The sequence below is a fragment of the Haliotis rubra genome, unplaced genomic scaffold (genome assembly GCF_003918875.1).
Source record: "Haliotis rubra isolate DU_JTF1 unplaced genomic scaffold, ASM391887v1 Scf103, whole genome shotgun sequence".
Classification (NCBI taxonomy): domain Eukaryota; kingdom Metazoa; phylum Mollusca; class Gastropoda; order Lepetellida; family Haliotidae; genus Haliotis; species Haliotis rubra.
In genome coordinates, this window is record NW_025764926.1 from 2,129,936 (window position 1) to 2,155,470 (window position 25,535).

The 25,535-nt window shown below is 39.0% G+C and overlaps 1 protein-coding gene and 1 long non-coding RNA gene across 2 annotated transcripts; one reads left to right on the forward strand and one right to left on the reverse strand.

Annotated features, from left to right (window-relative positions):
* Positions 1 to 3,380: 3,380 nt before the first annotated feature.
* On the forward strand, positions 3,381 to 5,753 carry LOC124272739. The gene is made up of 4 exons (XR_006897416.1): positions 3,381 to 3,484; positions 4,303 to 4,404; positions 4,997 to 5,107; positions 5,669 to 5,753. It is a non-coding gene; the product is annotated as an uncharacterized LOC124272739 (long non-coding RNA).
* A 1,988-nt stretch (positions 5,754 to 7,741) lies between these two features.
* LOC124272747 (carboxypeptidase B-like) lies at positions 7,742 to 20,048 on the reverse strand. Its single transcript, XM_046707953.1, has 10 exons — positions 19,924 to 20,048; positions 19,481 to 19,565; positions 18,562 to 18,777; positions 17,897 to 17,998; positions 16,894 to 16,998; positions 14,757 to 14,867; positions 14,232 to 14,322; positions 11,313 to 11,518; positions 8,277 to 8,361; positions 7,742 to 7,946 (listed from the first exon to the last, which is right to left on the reverse strand). Exons 1-10 carry the CDS (start codon positions 19,989 to 19,991, stop codon positions 7,762 to 7,764), a joined length of 1,254 nt encoding a protein of 417 aa, XP_046563909.1. The 5' UTR covers positions 19,992 to 20,048; the 3' UTR covers positions 7,742 to 7,761.
* Between the last annotated feature and the right edge of the window lie 5,487 nt (positions 20,049 to 25,535).

Genomic DNA, 25,535 nt, shown 5'->3' on the forward strand with positions numbered 1-25,535 from the left:
AGTTATGCTCAAATGATAACAACTCACTGTGAAGCATAAAGTTATGCTCAAATGATAACAAGACACTGTGAAGCATAAAGTTATGCTCAAATGATTACAAGACAATGTGAAGCATAAAGTTATGCTCAAATGATTACAAGACACTGTGAAACATAAAGTTATGCTCAAATGATTACAAGACATCGTGAAACATAAAGTTATGCTCAAATGATTACAAGACACTGTTAAACATAAAAAAATAATGCTCAAATGATTACAAGACACTGTGAAACCTAGAAAAGAGAATCATTCAGTAACTTGGCGTGGTCAACGGTCACTGTGGAATTTCCCATATCAAATGAGAATGTAGTATGGAATTATTTGCGGGGTAAATATCATGACACAGCGGTAATACTGCTTGACGCTCACTGCGTGCAACGCTTACCTCCATTACATCACACGTTTATTACTGTAAACAATCCACCATCGGTGGTACAAGAGTATAACAAAGGAGTACCTACGATATGTACAACAACATGACTAAATGATACATCAATTAAAATGTTTACAAACAATCTTAATGAACTTGGATACATTTTTAAGGGTGGATATTTTACTTGAAAAAAGTTGACGGAACTTTGACATATTTGGCCAGGAACTATAAAGTTTTTTCTTTTAACAACGATTTACGTATGTCTGCAACATAATTACATTTAAACAAATAGTGAAACTCATCTCCAATCAAATGTGAGTCACATAAGTTACAAAATCTTTGTTCTTTTGGGGAATTTTGCCATCTCCCAGTTTCTATGGGAAGTTTATGGTTGCATGTTCTAAAGTTTAGGATCGGTTTAGAAATATCATCTGAGAGAAGTAGGTATTATTCAAATTTTGGAGAGCGCTTCAAAACTTTATAGTATATTCCTTTAGAGGAATTTTGCATATCGCTCGTCCATGATTGTAAAAATTGGTCTTTTAAAATAGATTCAACATTTGAAATGATCCATGAATTTGAGTATAGATGAGGGTTGTCAAAAACATCAGGCAATCCGCACCTACAGAGAATATGTTTAATATGACTTAGCCAGACATAGTTATTTGATGTTTTGTTTTGTTTAGTAATATATTGAAGAATAAAGCTGCTATTTTGTTATTTGGATGTGATAATGTCAATTTACACCAGTACGAAATTAGTCGTTTCGATATTTGAAGCTGAATAGGTACCCTACCAAGTTCCCCGTACACCATGAAATTAGGGGTGTTATATTTTTAACCAGTAACTAATTTAAGAAATTTTAGATGTACTCCTTCTATCATGTAAGTCTTCTCATGTCTCTATATTACACAAACTTACCACGGAGGGATTACTGCTAAAGGGGCATAACCCATGTCTCCTTATCTCGGGAAACTGTTGGTCAGCCATCTTATTTTCATTACTCACTTTGCTCTTGTTTAAAGACAACTTGCGTATTGGGACGCAGTTAGGTTTGTATTGGCCAAAATCACCCTAAAACCACACCATACCATCTCGTGTTAATGAATTTTACTCCAAAACGGTATAAAGAGTGAGAAAAAAACCCAGATACATATTTGTTTCCGCTATATTCACATGGTGCCGCCTCTCGATACCTCGCCGGATGGTGCACCTTAGTGAAAGAAGAACAATAAAATCCTTTATCTGTATTTTTTACTCGGCGTTATGTCCTATTCTGTCTTTGTTTTCATCCCTGAATCACATGTCTGTTTTAACACATAAATGGACTTTCATGGATTTCATTTTGTCCTTTCAGTCACGTACTGGGTCTCAGTTTTACCATATACTCCAGGAGCAATAATTTATGCCGATCTGCAGCTCTGTTTTCTACATAACACATGCATGCAGGATATATGTACATGTACCTATTTTTACTCCTCGGTAAGAGTATTACCACGTTGGAAAAAACAAACTGGATAGAAAGCCTTTAATGCCTGGTTCCATACAAGATTGGTACTTTCCTATGTGGCTGAATACGATCATACAAGAGCATTGACCCGTGAAGATCTGGGTTAGAATTGATCTTCAGTATTTAAAAGACGACTAACGGGATCGGGTTGTCAGGCTCGCTGAATTGGTCGATACATGTCATCGGTTCCCAATTCCGTAGATCGATTTGCATGCTGTTGTTCCCTGGATTGTCTGGTCCAGACTCGATTATTTACAGACCGCCGCCATATAGGTGGAATATTGCTGAGTGCGGTGTAAACCTAAACTCACTCACTTACTGCAAGAGCATTGCGGGTGCCACGCGCTACATTCTATACGCTATCAGAATCAATATAACGTCAGGGCAATCTAATTGTAATAAAACGTGTTCATGTTTTTATACTAAGCTAATTTTGGTAGAAAAACTCTTTTTAAATTGAAAAGTGTGTTTGAATATTCAAGGAATCTATACTTGCTTCATTTAGGGCTTATGCTTTGCAGAAAAGGATGGGCGGAAGGGAAATAAATGTGGTTCTGGGATGGGAGACAGACTATCTTGTATACAGGAGAGTATCAAGACTTGATAAGGTTCACTCGTCCTGGAATTGGCATCACTGAAACATGAATGATTAAATATGAATTTAGTCCCGGATGTAAATTGTACAGGTTTTTTTTCAGATTGCATCGTTTGTCGGGTCATGTTGACACGGAACATACCAATCTACATGCATAGGTAACCATATTGCAACCTGATATTATTTCTTCGTACTCCCGGATGTAAATTGTACAGGTTTATTTGTTCAAATTGCACCGTTTGTCGGGTCATGTTAGCACGGAACATGCCAGTCTACAATTATGGGTACTGTTATAAGGTAAAAATGCATCCCTAAATCAGTAAGAGAATTACATCAGATTCTGTATAAAGATTTTAGTTTGGCTCATGAGTGATAACGGTTAGACACTGTTTGGAGACAGAAAGTCTAAAGAGAATGGAGAGTAACCGAACGGTACTTACCGATAATTTCTGGGCGCAAATAGGCCTCTTAATGGTCCACGTCGCCCTAAAACTATAAAACCAACCGATAATTTTCCAATCATAATATTCATCAGTGCTAGAACGTACGAAAGCGTCCTACGGAAGCGCCCTAGTGCCACAGTCTGAATTTTTTTATCTCCTTAGATACTATCTCCTAATTAGGACATACTATTTTCTAATTAGGACTTAACTATCTCCTAATTAGGACTTAGCTATCTCCTAATTAGGTGATCCTATCTCCTAATTAGGTGATCCTATCTCCTAATTAGGTGATACTATCTCCTAATTAGGACATACCATCTCCTAATTAGGACTTACTATCTCCTAATTAGGTGATACTATCTCCTAATTAGGACTTAACTTTCTCCTAATTAGGACTTAGCTATCTCCTAATCTGCCTCCAGATCAGCCAGTGGATTACCGACATAGCTGCTGAATATCCCAACATTGTCACCGTTATAACAGCGTCACAGACATACGAAGGCAGGAACGTCCGGGGTCTTAAGGTAACTTCAGCATAATCCATAAAATGAATTTGATATTGGATATCATTAAACAATATTCTCTGTCGCAATAATAATAAAATAATGTAACATTATATTTTTGTAACTGGGATCATTTTTATCAAATTCAGTGATACTCTTCGGACAAAGTCATAAACTGACATACAATAGAAGAAGTATTTGTGACGTGTCAGTCACAATCAAAACACTTTTCAAAATATTTACGGGGTGTTTGTTTTGTTGTTGGTTTTGTTGGGTTTTTTTCTGTTTTTTTTTGTCCTGTGTTGGTTTTCTATTTTATTTTGCAGTTTAATTTTTAATATTTTATTATAATATGTTATTTGTTGTTTTAATTATTTTATTTATTTTATTTTATATATATTATTATTATTATTTTTAAAAATATTTTTTTATTTATTTATTTATTTATTTTTTTTAGGAGGGAGAGGGTTTAGGTTGATTAATAATCCCACAGCAATGGGGGTCTACTTTCTGTAGTTGGTTAAGTAACTCTATGTTTAATTAGACCCGTGAAGATCCGGGGTAGAATAGGTCTTCAGCAACCCATGTGCTTGCCATAAAAAGGCGACTATCTTGTCGTAAGAGGCGACTAACGGGATCGGGTGGTCAGTTTCGCTGACTTGGTTGACACGTGTCATCGGTTCCCAATTGTGCAGATCGATGCTCATGCTGTTGATCACTGGATTGTCTGGTCCAGACTCGATTATTTACAGACCGCCGCCATATAGCTGGAATATTGCTGAGTGCGGCGTAAAACTCAACTCAACTCACTCACTCACTATGTTTAATTACCTTCTCAGATATCAGCGAGCAATACAACGAAACCAGGCCTGTGGTACCAAGGCGGTATACACGCCCGAGAGTGGATCTCCCCCGCCACTGTAATATACATCACAGCACAGGTAGGTGGAGGTCACACGGGATCCAATCATCACATCCTAGACATTCTATCAGTGCTTCACACCTTTATCAAGGCGTATCAGTATATGTATTTTATGTATACATTTACAACTTTTATAGTCACGATATTGCTTAAATACAGCCGATGTGACTTTAATTTTAACTCACTCACTCACTAACTAACTAACCCGGATCTTCACGGGTATATTTTGCGATTACGTACCTTGAGACGTCATAGGCACGTTACCTGTATTGAAAATCCCATTGACATAATGCATGTAAAGTCTATGGCACCTGTACAAAGTACATCACCATCGAATAACAATTTCTTGTTTGTGACCATTAAATACGTGTGTACAGTATATAACGGGAAAACAGTACATCAACAGCATTGGGCATATGACACACCTGAATAGGTGTGGGAAATATAATTCACTGTACCTTATGATCTCACAGCTGCCCTACACATTGTTATCAGTGCCGTTGATAAGGAATCCATTTACATATGTAAATATGTAAACGATATGTAAATGAATTGATATGATCGAGTCATAAATAGTTAGTAAAGTACATGGTTCAACAATCATTCTTCAGTTACTGGAACAATACCCCACACGGTCAGGGGTGAAGGAGATTCTGGAGGGATTTGATATCTACGTCGTTCCCGTCCTCAACGCCGACGGCTACGTCTTTACGTGGACAGAGGTGAGGGAACTTTAATAGTAAGTCCCACCTTAGTATTGTATTAACAGAGGTGAGCCCACTTTAATATTAAGTCCCACCTTAGTACTGTATTCACAGAATTGAGGCCACTTTAACAATAAGTTCCACCTCAGTATTGTATTAACACAATTAAGGGCACATTAAAAGTAAGATCACCTTTGCATTGTATTCACAGAGTTGAGGCCACTTTAATAGTATGTCCCACCTTAGTACTGTATTCACAGAATTGAGGCCACTTTAACAGTAAGTTCCACCTCAGTATTGTATTAACACAATTGAGGGCACTTTAATAGTAAGATCACCTTTGCATTGTATTCACAGAGTTGAGGCCACTTTAAAAGTATGTTCCACCTTAGCATTGTATTCACAGAGTTGAGGCCACTTTAACAGTAAGTTCCACCTCAGTATTGTATTGACAGAGGTGAGGCCACTTTAACAGTAAGTTCCATCTCAGTATTGTATTGAAAGAGGTGAGCGCACTTCATTTTACAATATTGTAAAATGTTATTGAATCGTACACTCACACATAGTAACATGGTACAGGAACGTCTCTGGAGGAAGACGAGAACAGAGCATGGCATTTGCAAGGGGGTCGACCCAAACAGGAATTACGGATTTCAGTGGGGAGGTAAGTAAATATAAAACAATGTTCCACATCAATAAGAAAAGCGACGAAGCCCTTTCCACATCCAACAGAAATTCCTGCTGAAAGAAGAGCTGGTTGTACAAGTCATGAGCATATATTTGTGAATCACTATCAAATAATGACACCAGGTGTTCGCGAAAAGGCAGCGTACTCTGCTCCATCGGTGGCAGCATTCATAAATATACCTAGTCAATTGTTGACCTGAAAAAATCAGGAACTTATCATGGTACAAGCCAAAATAGAAAATTGCTTCGGACATCATTTTTGTCACTGATGCATCAAATTTGGATATGTCTGCCATAATACGCTTTGGAAGCTTTACTGAGGCTTCGAATGGTGTAGCTTGATCGAACAACATCTGAACAGGAGTAGTATTACCCTCTTTGAAATCTTGATAAAAAGAGCATGCGCGATCCACCCACGAGCTGTAGAGACAAGGGACAGTTTGGTTTCCTCCTCCCAGCTGACCAGATCCTCCCGTGTGGGGAGGAGACGTTGGAAGGGTTTCTGGCCTATGCCAAATATGTGCTTGACAACTGATGTAATGGACGCAAACAAAATAAACAAGTGAAAAACAACGAAATGTTTAGTATTGGCATCATTACTATTTGCGAAATTCGTCGTCTAAAATTAGAAGATTTCTGAAGTTGTATTCATTGTGGTTGCCATTATATAACATTTGTTACAACAGCCATTTGGCCATCACAGTTGGTATAATAAATATTTGATATTTTATACTTGCCTTACCAATTGCTCTGCGTTGTTCTTTCAACGATCTGACTACAGGGAGTGAGTGAGTATGGTTTTACGCCGCTTTAAGCAATATTCCAGCAACATCAAGGCGGGGAACATCAGTAATGGGCTTGACACTCTGTACCGATGTGGGAAATCGAACCGGGCCTTTGGTTTGACGAACGAACGCTTTAACCACTAGGTTACCCCACCGACCCTATCTGGTTACAAAGCTTATTATACCGTGTACAGTGTGCCCCACGCAGCATCCCAGCACCACAGCAGAAAGTTGATATTGAAATTATGTGTCATTTATGCTGACAAAAACATTAAGGAAGGGAACTCATGAACACACATACGGTTCATTACCACCAGGCTGGCTCCGGGAAAGGACTTGGAATGGGGGTCTACTCCCATTTGTGAGAACTCTCAATTGTGAGACTCCCAGTTGTGAGACAGTGGAGTAGGTAATTAACAAAGAAAACACACCATATTCCCCTATCTGATAGAATGGATTAACCCTAGCTAATTAGGGATTAGCTATGTAACTGAACCTTGTGAACGGAACAGAAGTGGTGAATAATCACATTTCATTAGATAAACATTTTTTTCAATATTAGGATGTTTACAGAAATATTGGGAAGAAATTGATGTCTAACGACATGGAGGTGGAAGATTGGGGCAATCGTTTCGCTCTGGCAGAATTTACCAGTGCTCGTGAATGTTGACGTTAGTGGTAAAGGAACTAGACCTGCATTACTTCGGGCTTTCCTCCCACATTAAGCAGACACGCCCTGATATAACTGGAATACCGTTCAAAGCAGCATTAATAACTACAACGCATCATCTACGTGGATGTTAGAAATATTTCAAACAGAAGCACTAATGTGCTTCTATAGTAATAATGGCACTAAGGGTGGGCATACGTCCTTACAAGTGCAATGGCACACACACACGTGCGTGCACGTCAGTATGTAAATGCAGTCTTAAACGCGACACTAATCCCCATTCAGGTCACCAAATATATTTTTTTTTCATAATCTATTTATATACAGCTAGGCTTGAACACAGGCGGTTTGTTTTTCCCTCGATCACTGGATGTCAATATCAGCGGCACATCGTATTATCAATCTCTACCCCCTGGGGATCATACAATTCTTGCAGCCATTTAGACCCACCAACGTTTGAATAATGCAATACAGAATGCACTGTACTGATGAAAGAAAACAAGCAGTTGCCTCGGTATAATTAACATTTATTATGACATGTTAATGCTACTCATATAAGCAAGCACGCCCGCCAACGTTTCCTCTCCTGAAGGGACTATTTGGTCTGGCGGAAGCAGATATCCATATTTTCCCGTGTCACGCAGTTCAACACCGACAGAGTACTTGATATCAGCCACACCGTATGTCCAGTCCACACTACTTCCGGAAGCCACATCTAGCAAAACAACACGTGGTCATTTCAACAAGTTCGTTTATACGGACAAAATGTGAGAAAATGCAAGTGTCCGCTTAAGTGAGCTTCGACTACATAATTTTAAGTATTATATTGTTAACATCTCAATGCTCTGAAAAGTCCCCTGATACGAGCTATAGCTTGTCAATGAATCTGAATCTCTTTCAAACGTACCAGTAACACACAAAGCAGATACACTTAATGTACGATCTATAAATCAAATTCACCCTAACATACTAAGGAATCCTTATCAATATATTTTAAATAAGCATACACTTCCGCTCATACGTCAACAGATCGTAATATACGTACATATTATGTTGGCAATGGAACCGTACTTGTACTTGGTTCCATGGACCGCCTCAATGGCATCCACTGCTGCAGCTGAAGTCACCTTCTGAAGTGAAAATAGACCAAACTCGGGTTTACTATCACCTCATTTTATTCATTACGGTAGATATTAATGTTCCTTATGACTGATGACTGGGGGCGTAGTGGGTGAACTGGCGCCAGGCTAGTGACCCAGCGAGCTTGAGGTGACGAGATCGAGCCCACCTGTGACCGGGTGTTAAAACCTTGGAGTCAACTTTGTGCGCAGACTCTTTCAGTGTTGTCACAACCCCTAGTGTACAGTACACAACCCTGTGCACTTAAAAGAACCCACGAATCCGTTGGTATATGACAAGATGGTGGCCACATCAATTGTTGCGGGTACAGTAAACTTGGACAAAGTATTGTGACTATGTGTCCCAGTCCACCCAGCTGTGAATGGGTACATCGTTAGGATGGGAAAGCCACATGCACTCGGTGCGCTGCCGTTGAGATTGACATCCAATGATCGAGGGAAAAGACAAAGCGCCTTTGAGCAGTTGAGCTGGACATCGGCGCTATACAAATGTTAGTATGTATGTACTATGGTAAAATACGTATGCACTATCCACAATGATTAATGTCTGTAACAACCGAACACAAGTTGTGATAAGTACTTTTTTATGAGGTTATTGTTACTAGCATAGACTGTCAGATACTGTATTAACATTATTTGTATGTATGCTACATTTGTATGTCGATGTACTTTCTTTGATGGTTTGATACGGAGATAATAGTTCCGTCAGTCTGTCTTTTTCACCGTGTTGCAACAATACAAACTGATGCATTATGCAAGTAGTGTATTTTCAAAACTATGCTCCCCAACAAATTCTTCTACAGTAACGTTAACTGTGTTGGGTCTGTGTCAGTGATGTCAATTCTTGAGCCTCCAGAACATTTGACATTTATCCAATCGACTACCTGAATTTAGATGCGAAACCATGTCACATTGAGGCCCAGGTGAAATTCGTAAAAAACAAAAAGTGCTACGTGTGAAATCATGTGATTGTTCCGCCGTTGTGCTGAGCCTGATACAACCATAAACTAATAATTAACTAAAATTACGTATGTGTGCGTTTTAGTGTGTGTGCGCTTTTTTTGGGGCCTTGATCTGATTTTTTTTTTTTTTTTTTTTTTTTTCCGGTTGTAGTTTTGTTGTTGTTGTGTTTGTTTTTGGGTTGTTTTTTTATGTTGGTGCATTTTCTTTTTGCATTTTTATCACATACTGAGTCAAAAAAGAAACTTCACATTCTTTCTTCAGGGCACTATAAAAGAACAAGAGATGGTAAGATGGTTAAATTGTTATTATTTCATTGCTGAGATCTGTGTGATGTACTCGATACACTGACAGTGCCATAATCACTTCCATTAGGCTACACCGCCGTTCCAAAACATGGGTATACAGATTGTCAACTCACAAGAATATAAATGCGAAATGTCTCAGTTCAATATCATGTATGGCCACCCCGCGCATTCACCACTGCCAAACACCGTCTCCTCATCGACTGCCTGATGCTTGTGAACACGTGGTTGGGGATTCTGCGCCATTGCTCTTGCAAGGCAGCGCCAAGTTCCTGCAAAGTCTGAGGTTGGTTCCTAAGACCACGAAGCCTTCTCCCAAGTGCATCCCAAACGTGCTCTATTGGATTAAGGTCAGGGGACCTCGATGGCCAGTCCATGACGTTGATTCCAGCGTTTTGAAGGTTATTTCGTGTCAACATCGGGGTATGCGGCCGAGCATTATCATGCTGGAACTGTAGACCTGGGCCATGAGCCGCCATGAAAGGAACGAGTTCAAGGGTGAGCACCTGGTCGCGGTAAGTAGCAGCTGTGAGGTTTCCACGGATGACCAGACGTCGGGAACGGTTGTTCCCACAGAAAGCACCCCACACCATGCAACTTCCGCCCCCGAATCTGTCGACTTCCTGTACACAACATTGGGCATACCGTTCACGACGTTGTCTCCAGACTCTATGCCCGCCGTCCGCGAATCTGAGGGTAAACCTGGATTCATCGCTAAAGACGACTCGATTCCAGTCTCTCTGGGTCCATCGGAGGTGACGTTGGGCCCACAGCACACGTTGACGTTGATGAAACGGCGTCAATATTGGCCCAGGATACGGACGTCGAGAATGGAGATTGGCAGCCCGCAACCGATTTCGAATGGTCTGTGAGGACAGTCGACCTTTAAATATCTCAGCCCTGGTTCGTGTAGCCGGCAGGAATCTGTCACGTAGGTGATGTAGGACGATTTGACGGTCTTCTGCTCGTGACGTCACACGTGGACGACCCGACCTTGGGCGATCAGAAGTGGTGCCAGTTTGTTGTGGACAACCTCGCAAGTCATACACAGTACGACGGCTGCATCCCATTGCGACGTCAATAACTGTTCTTCCCGCTTGCAACATGCCAACGGCACGTTCACGATGCACATTTGACAATCGTTGCATTTCAAGTACCGTTAGAACTGTAGTTTAAAAGTGTTTTTTCAATTCTTGAGGCCAATGCAAACACGTGCATATGAAGAAAACTTCGATACGAAGATCACGTGATCGACTGCACGTGCAAAACCTGATTTGGCACTTACGTCATTTGCACGACGAATGGATGGGTTTGAGTGGGTTTTGCTTACGTTTTCATAGAGTCGAAAGATAGGGATCCAAATTCGGATACATAGATGTATCATCAGAGAAAATTATTCATTATTTTCAAATTACATTTTGTGAAGTTTCTTTTTTGACTATATTATGTTTTGGTGTGTGTGTGTGTGTGTGTGTGTATAATTTAAGTATGACTTGTGTCTAACAGTGTATCTGCGTGCGCGTGTGCGTGCGTTCGTTTCGTGTCTGTGTGCCAACTGGTCAGCCAACCGGTTTTTTTTAACTTTTGAGAAGGAAAAATAAGACAGTTGATGCTCCACTCACACTCTCTAAAGGTTCGAATCACATGCAGGACAATTCAGTACAAACGGTGACGCACCTGTGCTTCAGCATCTTTAGGCAAATCAGTGGTGTATGCCCAAGGTGTCATCCACAACTGAGAGAAGCTGTGGAAGTCAATAAATCCAACGATGTTGACGGTTTCGTTCTGAATGTAGTTGGCGATGCCGCCGACCACCTTCTCAGAGAACGCCGATGGACCACAGTAGGAATCAGAGCAGGGGTCAGTGCTCGCACCTGGCACCTCTGAAAATGTCGAGATGAATGAGTGAATGAGGTTGGTGTAACACCACTTTGAACAATATATCAGTTTCATCACTGTATGTCAGATAGGTGGACCTAAAGCTCGAGGTAATTTACCGCCCGGGAAATCCCGCCCCCAAGTGTGTGAGTACGCCCTTTTAGCAACATTCTATATTCCAGCAATATCACGGCGGCGGGCACCAGAAATGGACTTCACACATTGTACCCATGTGGAGAATTGAACCCGGGTCTTCAGCGTCACGAGCGAACACTTTAACTACTAGGCTACCCACTCCCCAACCAGCCATGGGTATGTTGATGAAATACACGTTTAGCAGGGCGTATGTAGGATCGGAACCCGATCACATGTGCCAGGAACACTACAGGGATGCCCAGCATCGCCTTAGATGACTTGACCTCCGTACTTAAAACATAGTGTACGCTACGCGTTCGGTTCCAATTGAAATTTATTCGCCATCAATTCAGAAAAGCATGTCTCTGATTTCTAAACACACTAGGTTTATCTCCTAAATGGACCATAGTAAATTTCGATTTTGCGGCATTTCAACAGAATAAAAATCAATCTTGATTGGGCAGTCATTGGTATTTGCATTCAACCGAGTGACAGTAAGTTTAGTGGAGATACTAAATTCTATTCTCTACTGTAAACATTTTTCATCACGCACAAGTATGGATATTCCATGTAGCGATACACATGAAGCAGCAGACGCGTGAAGGTCCGGGTTAGCATTGGTCTTCAGTAACCCATGCTTGTCCTAAAAGGCGACTAACGGGATTGGGTGCTATACAATATGTATTGTATTAGGTACCAAAATGACGCCATGTTATTGTACACCTTTAAACTTTATATATGCAAACTTAGGTTGACATATAGCACGGTTCACACTCCTACCCAGAGTTCCATGCGGCCAGCCAGCAAAGTACCTCTGCCACAGGCCAGAAAGATGTGACGATTCGTCACATCTTGCATCGTCCATTCAATATAATGTTTCTTAACTCTATTTTTGACGACTCTACACATCTAATTAAACATCTTTGATAGAATGGTTTAGTTTCACTGAGAAATATCCTAAAACATGTAACACTATTTCGATTTGTTTGCATAAGTTGTACGGCTTCACGTGCTGTCATCGAAGCCGACGAAGCGCAAACGATGCAGCCAGCTTGATATCTAAATATGTATTGTCATAAACCTTACTGTCGTAGTTGTGGAAGAATATATATGTAACACTGTAAAACATTGTGAAGAGCGCGCCGAAAAGCTTCGTAAGGCCAGTCTCTTCTTATTATGAATATGCGCGTTTGTTTACAAACAAGAGAAAAGTCCGGTCACGTGATATGCAAATTAGCCTGTGGCAGTGATGCTGTGGACCCGGTTCTCACCTCGACTTCCGGTTTGGACCGGATATGAGCTACATATTGGACTCCCTGCGACTGAAGTCACATGTTCTCATTCCTAATGTGCAGGACTACATTAACTATGAACAGAAACTCAACACAATGTCCAAACACCCTGTAGGAGCTGGGTTTGACAACGGTGTATATCGTGACCTCGACGAGGTACGTGTTCCAAATAACGAAAACAGGAACGCCATCTGTCATTGTAGTAACCTGGAATTGTATCAGGGTTATTTTCCCTTGCCTTGATTTCCTTTTCCCGAAATTAGGGAAACAATGTACAAATATAGTTTGGCATCGGAATGTGCCTTTGAAAGTGAATCTTCGTCTGTGCCTGAGGCCGTGACATACTTCCATAAAGACCCGTGAAGATCCGGGTTAGAATTGATATAAGGGTAATGCTATTTTTGAGGGCATTATCATTTACAGAAGCCCGAGGTCTTCCATTAACTGCCCGACGAAGGAGGGCAGTTGAAAAAGCCCGAGGGCTTCTGCAACTGATAATGCCCTCAAAAATAGTATTGCCGTTATTATTGCTAAAATACATGGAATTTGTGTTGAAAAGAAAAAGGAAACAATGAAGAAATTTGCCTGTAAGTTTACCCAAATCAACTTCTGAGGGGGTTGACTGCCCAATGCAATTACGTCATCGAACAATTCAAGTGACGTCACAACAGAAAGTGACGATATTCGACCTTGGCCTTTGAGAATACCATAGCCTACAACATGTCAAACTATGTCAGTGTTCGGTTTTGGTCCATCAACAGCCTTAATAGTGCAATTGTTAAGGTTAGCACCAACAAGAAAGCCAATATTACCGCTATTCAAAGCGGGAATTCGGGTTGCTTTGACTTGTTTGACCCAGAATATCTGCCAGTCGAAAGCCAATTAATGTCGAATGAACCGTAAGCCCACGCACCCACTATGACGTCACTTGACAACAGAACTGATAGTGGCCCGTCGTTAAGGTTGAGCGGTCCAATATCATTTGCAGCGGCCCGCAGATATCTGATAATAGGAGGGCCGTTTCATGACAATTCCATGTATTTTAGCTATAATCTTCAGTAACCCATGCTTGTCGTAAGAGGCGACTAACGGGATTGGGTGGTCAGACTCGCTGACTTGGTTGACACTTGTCATCGTATACAATTGCGTAGATCGATGCTCGTGCCATTGATCACTGGATTGTCAGACTCGATTATTTACATACCGCTGCCTTATAGCTGGGCTAGTGCGGCGTTAAACAACAACCAAACCAAAAACACAAACCAGCTTCAGTATCCAGCACAAAACCTACCGCACCAGTGGAAGTCCCAGTTTCTGTTAGGATCAACCCCGACACATTTCTGACCGTCACGCTTGCTTCTCGTCTTCCTCCACATCCGGTCCTGAATAGGGTTCGAGAATAATCAAGTGTCTGATGGGAGGCCACAGAAAAATAAACATAATCCAAGAAGATAAAGCGATAAATCGATGTTCGTGACACCGGTGGGAATATCGTTACTACCGATTCCACCTGTCATAAATGAGAAATATGTTCATGTTTCAAAACAATAGATTAAATTGAAGATGAAATTTTCAGTATAGTGTTAATAAATTAAAATGTAAATTTATCATGGCTAGAAAAGAAATCAAACTTATCCTTTGGAACCCAGTCATTTTATCAGTTTTAGCCGTCGGTTCAACGTCAGTTAATGCGACGTTCATCAAACATATACTTATGGAATTTTTACGATAGACAAAAACAGTTTAAAGGTATATTCTTCTTGCTATTTTGTACATGTTGAAGTTGTCGCCTTATTGGAATCTAAAAATAACTTACGGTTGTTCGGGTGTATTCGTAACCGTCGACGTTGACGACGGGGACGATGTAAATGTCAAAGGCTTTGAGAGCTGCCGTCACATCCGGGTTTTTCCCATTTTGTTCTAGAAGCTGATACAGAAATGACACAGAGGTGAACCACAGTACTGTACAGTACATGCATAGTTTACAGTTATTGAAATACTAGTATGAATGACACACTTGTATTGATGTAGGTGTAAACCGCTGATAAACAATTGTCATTTATTAGAATCTACACAGAAACGTCTATGACATTTCGACAATAGTTACGTTTTACCTAGATGAGAGTGATGTTTTAACTGCACGAGGGTAAAGCTGTACGTGAACGAGAGTAACGTTCTCTCGTTAATGTTTTACCTGCACGAGGGTTACGTTAAACGTGAACGAGATTAACGTTTTACCTGTACGAGGGTCACGTTAAACGTGAACGAGAGTAACATTTTACCTGTACTAGGGTTACGTTAAACGTGAACGAGAGTAACATTTTACCTGTACCAGGGTTACGTTAAACGTGAACGAGAGTAACATTTTACCTGTACCAGGGTTACGTTAAACGTGAACGAGATTAACATTTTACCTGTACCAGGGTTACATTAAACGTGAACGAGAGTAACATTTTACCTGTACCCTAGTTACGTTAAACGTGAAAGTGATTTACATTTTACCTTACGAGGGTTACGGTAAACGTGAACGAGAGCAACGTTTTACCTGTACGAGGGTTACGTTAAACGTGAACGAGAGTAACGTTTTACGTTTACGATTCATGTGGTTACGTTAAAAGTGAACGATATTAAAGTTTTACGTAGACGATGGTTACGTTCTACCTGGACGAAAGCAACGTTTTATCTATGCCCGCGTTACCTGTACCAGACTGACTGTTTTCTTGTTTTACCGTTAGATCAATAACCCTGTAGCCGGAAGCGTTTCGATACGGGACTCATCAAACATGTGCCTCAATGCTTGAATTACACGCCTTGTTTTGTTGTGTGTATGAGCAGAAGCTTCGTGAGTTAGTGGACATGTATGTATTCTCCAACAACCATATATTACATACAGTAAACTTTAACGAAAACGCTTAAAAGAAACTGACGAATATAACGAACAGTGGTATATTTGTTTCCCGACACTTGCTGTATATTTTCGTCAAACTATCACGAACTATGATTACAAGGAACTAAATATAGTGGTCCCTTTGAATTAAAACTGCAGTTGGCTGTGAATTAAATACACAGGCTATACGCATGTAAGCAAATCCTATCCAGTGCACCATATGAGTAAAATATACACATTATACATATTCGCACGTGTCCTGTCATGTACTAAATATAAGTAAAATAAACATATCATATAGAAAATACCACACTCGGTCTCATTACATACGAATTATACGAAACGCGTGACCTTCCTATGGTTTCTGACCTCGCTTTCGCTCGGTCAGATACCATAGGAAGGACACTCGTTTCGTATAGGAAGGACACTCGTTTCGTATAATTCGTATGTAATGAGACCGAGTGTGCTATTTTATATATTACCCACGTCTTATATGCATTGAATTGACCAATTAGCGTATTTTTGCTATTGTTATGGCGGAAGAATTTTGTTCTGAAGTACACTTTTGCATGACGTTACACTGTATTGACGTCACTGCGCCATTCTCGTCTGTCCCCTTGGTAACCGACGTCACGATGCATGCCAGTTGTCATCGCCTCTCGTACAGCCTCCTACAGTAAAGTAATCCGTAGCACCCCGTTTCTTGGTTTGCAACTGCTTCACTCGGCTAACATCACTGGTGGAAACATTGCGTTTATGTTTTTCGACGGATATAATGTCTCAGTTCGACTCACCATTAAACAGCGACACGGCAACGTTCGCAATGTTTACATTCCTACAATGCATCTAAGTTGTAGAATGAATGAATTCACGTGTTTGTTATGAATGAAAAAGTAGTTTCGTCACAACGTGACCTAATTGAGAGGTCATCGGTTATCCAATCAAATAGTTAGAATCTCAGGTCAAGTCGTTACGACACAGGTCAACGCGATACGATACTCGTGTGACGTACGAGATTAGTACTACCCATACGTTGACCACGTGGGTAATAAAGATATATACGCACCTGTCCTGTCATGTATATCACTGTGGCAGTTGAGATCCATTCTCTGGCGTGGATGCCTCCCTCCAGCCATATTCCTTGTTTTCCTGGGCGAGAGTCCACTGAAATCTACACATTCATACAGTCACTAAAAATGTCAGTATTCCTGTCAAGTTAAGGAAGCGAACGAACAATAGTGAAATGAATGAAGACCCAATTCGTGACATTGGAATTCCCTTAAGTAGAAAACACTTGTGTTACAACAAAAAGTTAAAACTGGATCATTAACAGAAAACCTCACTGTCTTTAATAATAGAGTATAGAAATAAAAAAAAAACATTTGTATATTGGTTTATTCTTTCTTTCTTTGTTGTTTTACGCCGCACTCAGCAATATTCCGGATATATGGCGGCGGTTTGTAAATAATCGAGTCTGGACCAAACAATCTAGTAATCAAGAGCATGTCTATTGAGCTTCGATCAACAGCATGGGATACGATGACATATCAACCAAGTCAGCGAGCCTGACCACCAAATCCCATTAGTCGCATCTTATGACAAACTTGGATTGCTGAAGACTGTCAAGTGCATAAATAATTATGTATCATCCGAACACCATATCCCCAATAAAGTTGGTCCGGTAATGTACTGTTTGAACCGTTCGCTCGTCTCGCCAAAGGACTGGGTTCCTCAAATCTGTACAATGTGAAGCCCAATTCCGTCTTATTGCTGGACTATTGCTAAAAACATATTCACTCACTCATCCCTAAAACGTATTGTGTAAATTTCACAACATTATTATTATTATTATAGGATATTTATATAGCGCACATAAACGCAACTAGTGCTTGATCAAGGCGCTGAAAGCACTGTCGATGCGATTTACAACTTAGCATGTCAAGAATACATGTTGAATCATATATATTTGTTGCCTAAACAGTCTTTATTGGACCTTTATTGAGCTTCAACAAGCACTGTAATGACATATGTGTTAGCGTTGTGTTTTACAGTTGAGGGTTATGCATCACCTTGATTCCATTCAACTGGCGGCCTTCAAACGACTGGGTGATAGGGAACGTCTGAGCTATATCAGAATACTGAGAAACGATGTCTTTCATCCAGTCCATGATCTGAAAAAGACAGAAAATAACATTTCTTACTTCATGAAACCGATGTGTTTATAAATTATATCATTTATATGCTTACGGAAACGTCTCCAATAATAGTAACGAAAATGGATCTTTAATGAAAGAAAATCCATGGTATACTTAATGGAAATATGTCACGGCCTCGGTTTTTTGTAAACAGCAAACATGCTTGCACGCATAGTCTTTCAAACGCACATTCCGATGCCAAACTAGATTTTTGCAGTGTTTCCCTAATTTCGAGAAAGTGATTTGGTTTGGTAATTGTTTAATGCCGCGCTCAGCAACATTACAGCTATATGGCGACGATCTGTAAATGATCGAGTCTGGACCAGACAATCCAGTGATCAACAGCATGAGCATCGATCTACGCAATTCGATACGATGACAGGTGTCAACCAAGTCAGCGAGCCTGACCACCCAATCCCGTTAGTCACCTATTCCTACAAGCATGTCGAGAAAGTGACATCAAGAAAAGTTAAAATAACAATTCCAGGCTGCTCTAAAAGACAGATGGCGTTCCTGTTTTCGTAATTTGGAACACGTACCTCGTCGAGATCATGATATACACCGTAGTCAAACCCAGCTCCTACAGTGTGTTTGGATATTGTGTTGAGTTTCTGTTCATAGTTAATATAGTCCTGCACATTAGGAATGAGAACATGTGGCTTCAGTCGCAGGGAGTCCAATATGTAGCTCATATCCGGTCCCAATCGGAAGTCGAGGTGAGAACCGGGTCCGGAGCTTCTGTGCCATATGTCAACCTAAGTTGGCATACATAAAGTTTTAGGTTTACAATAACATGGTGTCATTTTCGTACTTAATACAATACGTTGTGTGAGATAAACCATGTGTTTAATTTTATATCAAATGCAAAACAAACAAATTGATTTGTCCAATCATTATTATACTGCCTCTAGCAACAGAGATATTAATCACTATTTGTGGTTCATTGTTCGTGAATGGTGTAATGTAACAGGGCATTGGGTCCTGGTTTCAGATGTCTGTCTGACCCACTGAAAATAGTACAGGACCCATAGAATAAAAATCGAACACACGTTTTAGATTTGACAAAAGCCGAGATATCATTTGACTGACATTGCACGATACAGTTTCCGTATTTAAAATGCGCGTTTATTGATTCTCTTGAAACTAATAACCTTATTTAATCAAACTCTTATGACTTCTACCACAAGTGCAGAGATCAAACATTTCTATTTAATGAAACCTAACTTATGCTTTTTTAATTACTTAAATGTTTCAGACACAAATATTTTACGACTCTGGCCAGTGCTTATTTGTAGTACATATAAGTCCTTCACGTTGCATCAGTGATCTTGCAACTTTAATCATGATAAATTAATCACAAGCTACATTGTACACAATATTTTAATGATGTAATTTCGTATAAAACATTGGCCTGCCGTGTAACATAAATAATAATAATAATGATCAATATCAACTCACTCTTTTCTTCTCCAAGTATTGTTGAAATTGTTCGAGTTGATGGAACTCAGCTTCATTGTCGGGTGTCACCCGAATAACTTTGTGCCTGTATTGATAGATAAGACGACATTACAGTCACAAGCGAATAAGAGAAAAGTTTGTGAGATTGGGTAAACATCACCCTGGTCAGTTTATACAGTTAAACCATAACGGGTCAGCTTGAAATGAAAGCCAAGTCCGGGTCAGGCGCTCAAGTGAAACCCACTAGTGGGGGTGACAAATCTGCAAACGTCGATCCGTTGAGTTCTGGCATGAATTAATTAGCTGCGAAATGATCCCCTCCTGACAACGAAAACATACATTATTATGGCAAATGTAATCCGCGCAGACCCATACGTTGTAAATATCACATGAAACTTTGAAATTATTCTACTTTTAAATGATTATAATGTGAAAATCCTTACCCATCGTAGCGAACTTTTTCAGCAAACAAAGTGCCGACGCAACACACTAAAAGTATAAGACGGAGCATGTCTCCCTGCCTCACTCCAGCCTTTGGTGGTTAATAATAAGATATGGACCGACACGCCTTATCACCTGGTGTGAACAGTCAGGTGAATTTGAAAAAATACACCAATGCATGTGATAGACGTTCAAAGCTCAGGTATATGATTGTAAGCATAATCGGCAGTGTAATGTGCGAATACTTGTTAGGGAACGAAAGGTTAAGTATTGAAGGGTTGTGGTTGGACCTGAGTCAAGAGTGGGGATATTTAGGTCGGTGAATAAGAACACTATTTCATTTTTCATAAAACAGGACATGCAGCATGTCCCCCGAATAATGAATTTCGGGTGTTCGGGTATTGGCGAATGGGTGGGTAAAACCTAGAGACATTGTATTTCACGTTTTTCGAGGTTTATTTCATTTTAAAAAAAAATTTTGAAACATTGTAAGCAGCAACAACAAATACCTTTCCACGTCCATAAGAAATCTTTATTAATAGCAGAGTCGGTTGTACAATCGAATTGTAAATCCATTAAAGAATGCAGCCCTGTAAAGGTCCGGGTTCACAATAATCAAATTGATAAGCCTAAATAGCTGAAAGAAATACACTAAACGCCCAAAGAAACGTTACCCTCCTTCGTTAATGACGGAGGTACCTATTTACAGCTGGCGTTGTGATGCGTGGACGTCCATTTCTTGGTCTGTCTACGGTGACCCCATTCTGTCTGAAGCCCTGAATAAGTCTTATAACCGTGATACGGTGGCATCCGAGGGCGTTCGTAACATCATTGTATGTCGACCCCATCGGCACCATCCCAATGGCTCTTCTCTCTCATCAGCTGTTAATCGTGGCATATTTCTCATACTTCTACTTGTACTTATCATATCATGCATTCTGGTCTCTCTTTATATCCTACATAATCATTCTACATGTGAAATGGATGCAAATACTGCTTGAATATTGCTGGGAATGCCATTGTTAGGAATGCCATTGATCACTACTGACTGTGGAATATTTATTGTCGTTAGTATGTACAAAGTCACACATAACGTATGATAGGTATTGACACTTGTAATTGGAAGCTGGTACCGAAGATAAAAAATAGCAACGACTTTCCTGATGATATTTAGCTTTTTTTTATTGGGGTAGGATAGGAGTGAGTATGCTATGGGCAATGCTTTCTCAACAATGTCAGCCAAGTTCCTGATGAAAGGAGACATGGATGGCCTTTTACTCTAAGGTGGCAACATGTTGTGCAATTGTGATTCCAATAATACCTTAGACCTTTGGGAATACGAGGGTTAGGCCTATCTGGTCAGCATATTGGATATACTACTCCTTTCAATATTCTAATTGAGAGGAGTTTTCAAAGTTGCATAATTGTTATATCCACTGACATAATTGTAATATCCACTGACAAGACAAAGAACCCAGATATGTTATCATCGGGTATGTGGCTACAACCCGTGAGTCATCACCACACTATCAGTATGCATTGTACCTGCCCTATACTAACCCAGCAAGTGTAAACAGTGGCTGTCTGGTTGATGGAATATATTACTAATGAGGATGATTACACAATGACATTTAGAAAGTGGTCAGTCGCGGTGGCTGAATGGATTAGGCGGCCGGCTTTGTGCGCTGGCGATTTGGTGCCTGACTCTGAGGGTGTGGGTTCGAATCCCCAAAAAGTACTAGAAGTATAATCCCAAATATAACTTATGCTACAATAGTGAGAATGATCAAAGAGTTACGAAGAGTTGTAAAGAACTGTCCATTCTGTACATTCTTAACAATGGATGTAATACAGTCTGATCATTTATTGCTGTAGGTAAAACGAATATTAATTTTCTAAAAATCAAAACTTCAAGTTTTACATGTCCTTGTAACAGAAAAACACTTTCTTTTCATGCAATTGGTTTAAGTGGTGGGTACTTCCTGCAGGGCAACACATGCCTAAAATTTTCTCAAACGCCACGTGTCGTCACTGATCTACAGGGGCCTGTAAATAGTCGTCCACTGTTTTGGATCTTACGCCAAATAGAATCTGTTTTGGTAGACAAGCGAGGCACTTTTATCTCTGACCTGGACGTAAGTGGGTCTAGTTATAGAAAAAAATGTGGATTAAATGAACAAGAGCGTTTCATGAAAGTTTCAATTGTGTTCGTGTAATACGACACATGATCAAGACATGTGATAAGATGACTTTGCCTGATAACAAGTCAGTCCGTAACAGTACACATCTTGGTCAGCGTGTGATTGATACATGCATATACCTGTCACCTCTAGGACAGTCCGGAAGACCAATGTTTATGTCAGTTGATCTGTGTTATCTTCAAGCTGCTGACAAGTGATAGTCTGTTTGTAAATGTACGTTGTAACTAGGGTGAGTGAGTGAGTTTTACGCCGCACTCAGCAATATTCCAGCTATATGGCGGCGCTCTGTAAATAATCGTGTCTGGACCAGACAATCCAGTGATCAACAACATGAGCATCGATCTGCGCAATTGGGAACCGATGACATGGGTCAACCAAGTCAACGAAACTGACCACCCGATCCCGTTTGTCGCCTCTTACGACAAGCATAATCGCCTTTTATGGCACGCACATGGGTTGCTGAAGACCTATTATACCCCGGACCTTCACGGGTTGTAACTAGGGATGTAACGATACATAGATACATCGATGCATCGATACTTTTTCTAAGACGATACAATTATCGATACATTCAAAGTTGTATCGATATTTAGTTTTGAAAGTATCGGTTTAAATATGTTTATGAATCGTTTACATTTTGTATCATGTTTTTTTTATGTTATGAGAGTTATAAATGATTATTTTTCATGCACAAAGACGGGAAATTAGAACTTTTTAATCTCTGAGAATAAAAAATGTTGATCTCTTCACGGACAATTATAAAATTAAATATTAATGTTCAAAATGAAACTAAATTTACGCATTAATGTAGTGAAAATAGGTATCGTGATACGTATGGAATCGTGACATGGGTATCGTGATACGTATCGATTCATGAAACTTATGTATCGTGACATCCCTACTACAACCAAATCGTAATCGGAATATTTGCATTAACAGCGACGTGGCATGTCTTATATTTCCCTTTAAACTTGGCTTAAACTTATTGGCATGAACAAAATCATATCATTTTATTATATCTACCTAAACATTTGGCTTAAACTTATTGGCATGAACTAAATCATATCATTTTATTATACTTACCTTAACGCTAGGCTTAAACGTATTTGCATGAACTAAATCATGTCATTTTATTATACTTACCTTAACACTTGGCTTAAACTTATTGGCATGAACTAAATCACATCATTTTATTATATCTACCTAAACACTTGGCTTAAACTTATTGGCATGAACTAAATCATTTCATTTTATTATACTTACCTTAACACTAAACTTAAACGTATTGGTATGAACTAAATCATATCATTTTATTATACTTACCTTCACACTTGGCTTAAACTTAAAGGCATGAACTAAATCATATCATTTTATTATACTTACCTTAACACTAGACTTAAACTTATAGGCATGAACTAAATCATATCATTTTATTATATCTACCTAAACACTAGGCTTAAACTTATTGGCATGAACTAAATCATATCATTTTATTATACTTACCTTAACGCTAGGCTTAAACTTATTGGCATGAACTAAGTCATATCATTTTATTATATTTACCTTAACACTAGACTTAAACTTATTGGCATGAACTAAATCATATCATTTTATTATATCTACCTAAACACTTTGCTTAAACTTATTGGCATGAACTAAATCACATCATTTTATTATATCTACCTAATCACTTGGCCTAAACTTATTGGTATGAACTAAATCATATCATTTTATTATACTTACCTTAACACTAGACTTAAACTTATTGGCATGAACTAAATCATATCATTTTATTATATCTACCTAAACATTTGGCTTAAACTTATTGGCATGAACTAAATCATATCATTTTATTATACTTACCTTAACGCTAGGCTTAAACGTATTTGCATGAACTAAATCATGTCATTTTATTATACTTACCTTAACACTTGGCTTAAACTTATTGGCATGAACTAAATCACATCATTTTATTATATCTACCTAAACACTTGGCTTAAACTTATTGGCATGAACTAAATCATTTCATTTTATTATACTTACCTTAACACTAAACTTAAACGTATTGGTATGAACTAAATCATATCATTTTATTATACTTACCTTCACACTTGGCTTAAACTTAAAGGCATGAACTAAATCATATCATTTTATTATACTTACCTTAACACTAGACTTAAACTTATAGGCATGAAGTAAATCATATCATTTTATTATATCTACCTAAACACTAGGCTTAAACTTATTGGCATGAACTAAATCATATCATTTTATTATACTTACCTTAACGCTAGGCTTAAACGTATTGGCATGAACTAAATCACATCATTTTATTATATCTACCTAATCACTTGGCCTAAACTTATTGGTATGAACTAAATCATATCATTTTATTATACTTACCTTAACACTAGACTTAAACTTATTGGCATGAACTGAATCATATCATTTTATTATATCTACCTAAACAATTGGCTTAACCTTATTGGCATGAACTAAATCATATCATTTTATTATACTTACCTTAACACGAGACTTAAACTTATTGGCATGAACTAAATCATATCATTTTATTATATTCTCCTTAACACTTGGCTTAAACTTATAAGCATGAACTAAATCATATCATGTTATTATATTTACCTTAACACTAGGCTTACACTTATAATTATCAATCTTGTAGATTTTGTAATGCATGTAACAAAATATATTTATGTACATGCTAAATAACAAAGGAGACAATTAACAGCCTTATTTAAGGCCATATTTGCCTGTAATAAGACTTTTTCTGAAAACATTTTGGTAGACATAGAGAGGTGAGTTTTATTGTACATTATGGTCAGTCTAACACTCCACAATAAAGTTTATAACTTGCAAATGTGATTTGTCTTTACCAGATGGATTTCTTCGTTCTCCTGGTGAGGTTTGTGGGATTTCTTTCATCCACATCAAGACTTTTATATCATTTGGTAATACAGTTAAAACTGAACCATGACTCTGAACAAGCACTTGATATATTTCACTTAAATACATGAAGTGTGCGCAAGAAGTTAAATTATTTGAGTGAAGTTCTCTCTGACTATCACATTGTCTGTTTTACCGAAACACACCTGGATGAGACTGTAAACAGCACTGATCTTTTATGGGATAATTTTCACGAACCCGTCAGAAAAGATAGAAATGATTTTGGGGGAGAGGTCATGATATATGTAAGTAAACAACTTGCCTTTAAGAGGATGGTAGATTTAGAAAAGTATTCATGACGAAACGATTTGGATCAAGCTATTTCTTCCACAAAAACCTTTCATATTATGTGTTGTATACAGACCTGAGTATAACTATACATTTTGGCAACGTTTAGATCAAAGTGTAGAAACAGCCTTAGATGCATCCAGTAAGATAATGATTGTTGG

Excerpts from the sequence above, each read along its gene's own strand:
- LOC124272747 (XM_046707953.1), bottom strand. The coding sequence starts at position 19,991 with ATGCTCCGTCTTATACTTTTAGTGTGTTGCGTCGGCACTTTGTTTGCT. Across the intron at positions 17,999-18,561 it reads TATATCATGATCTCGACGAG|ATCATGGACTGGATGAAAGA; the intron begins GTACGTGTTCCA and ends TGTCTTTTTCAG. Across the intron at positions 7,947-8,276 it reads TTCCATTGCCAACATAATAT|ATGTGGCTTCCGGAAGTAGT; the intron begins GTACGTATATTA and ends TTGTTTTGCTAG.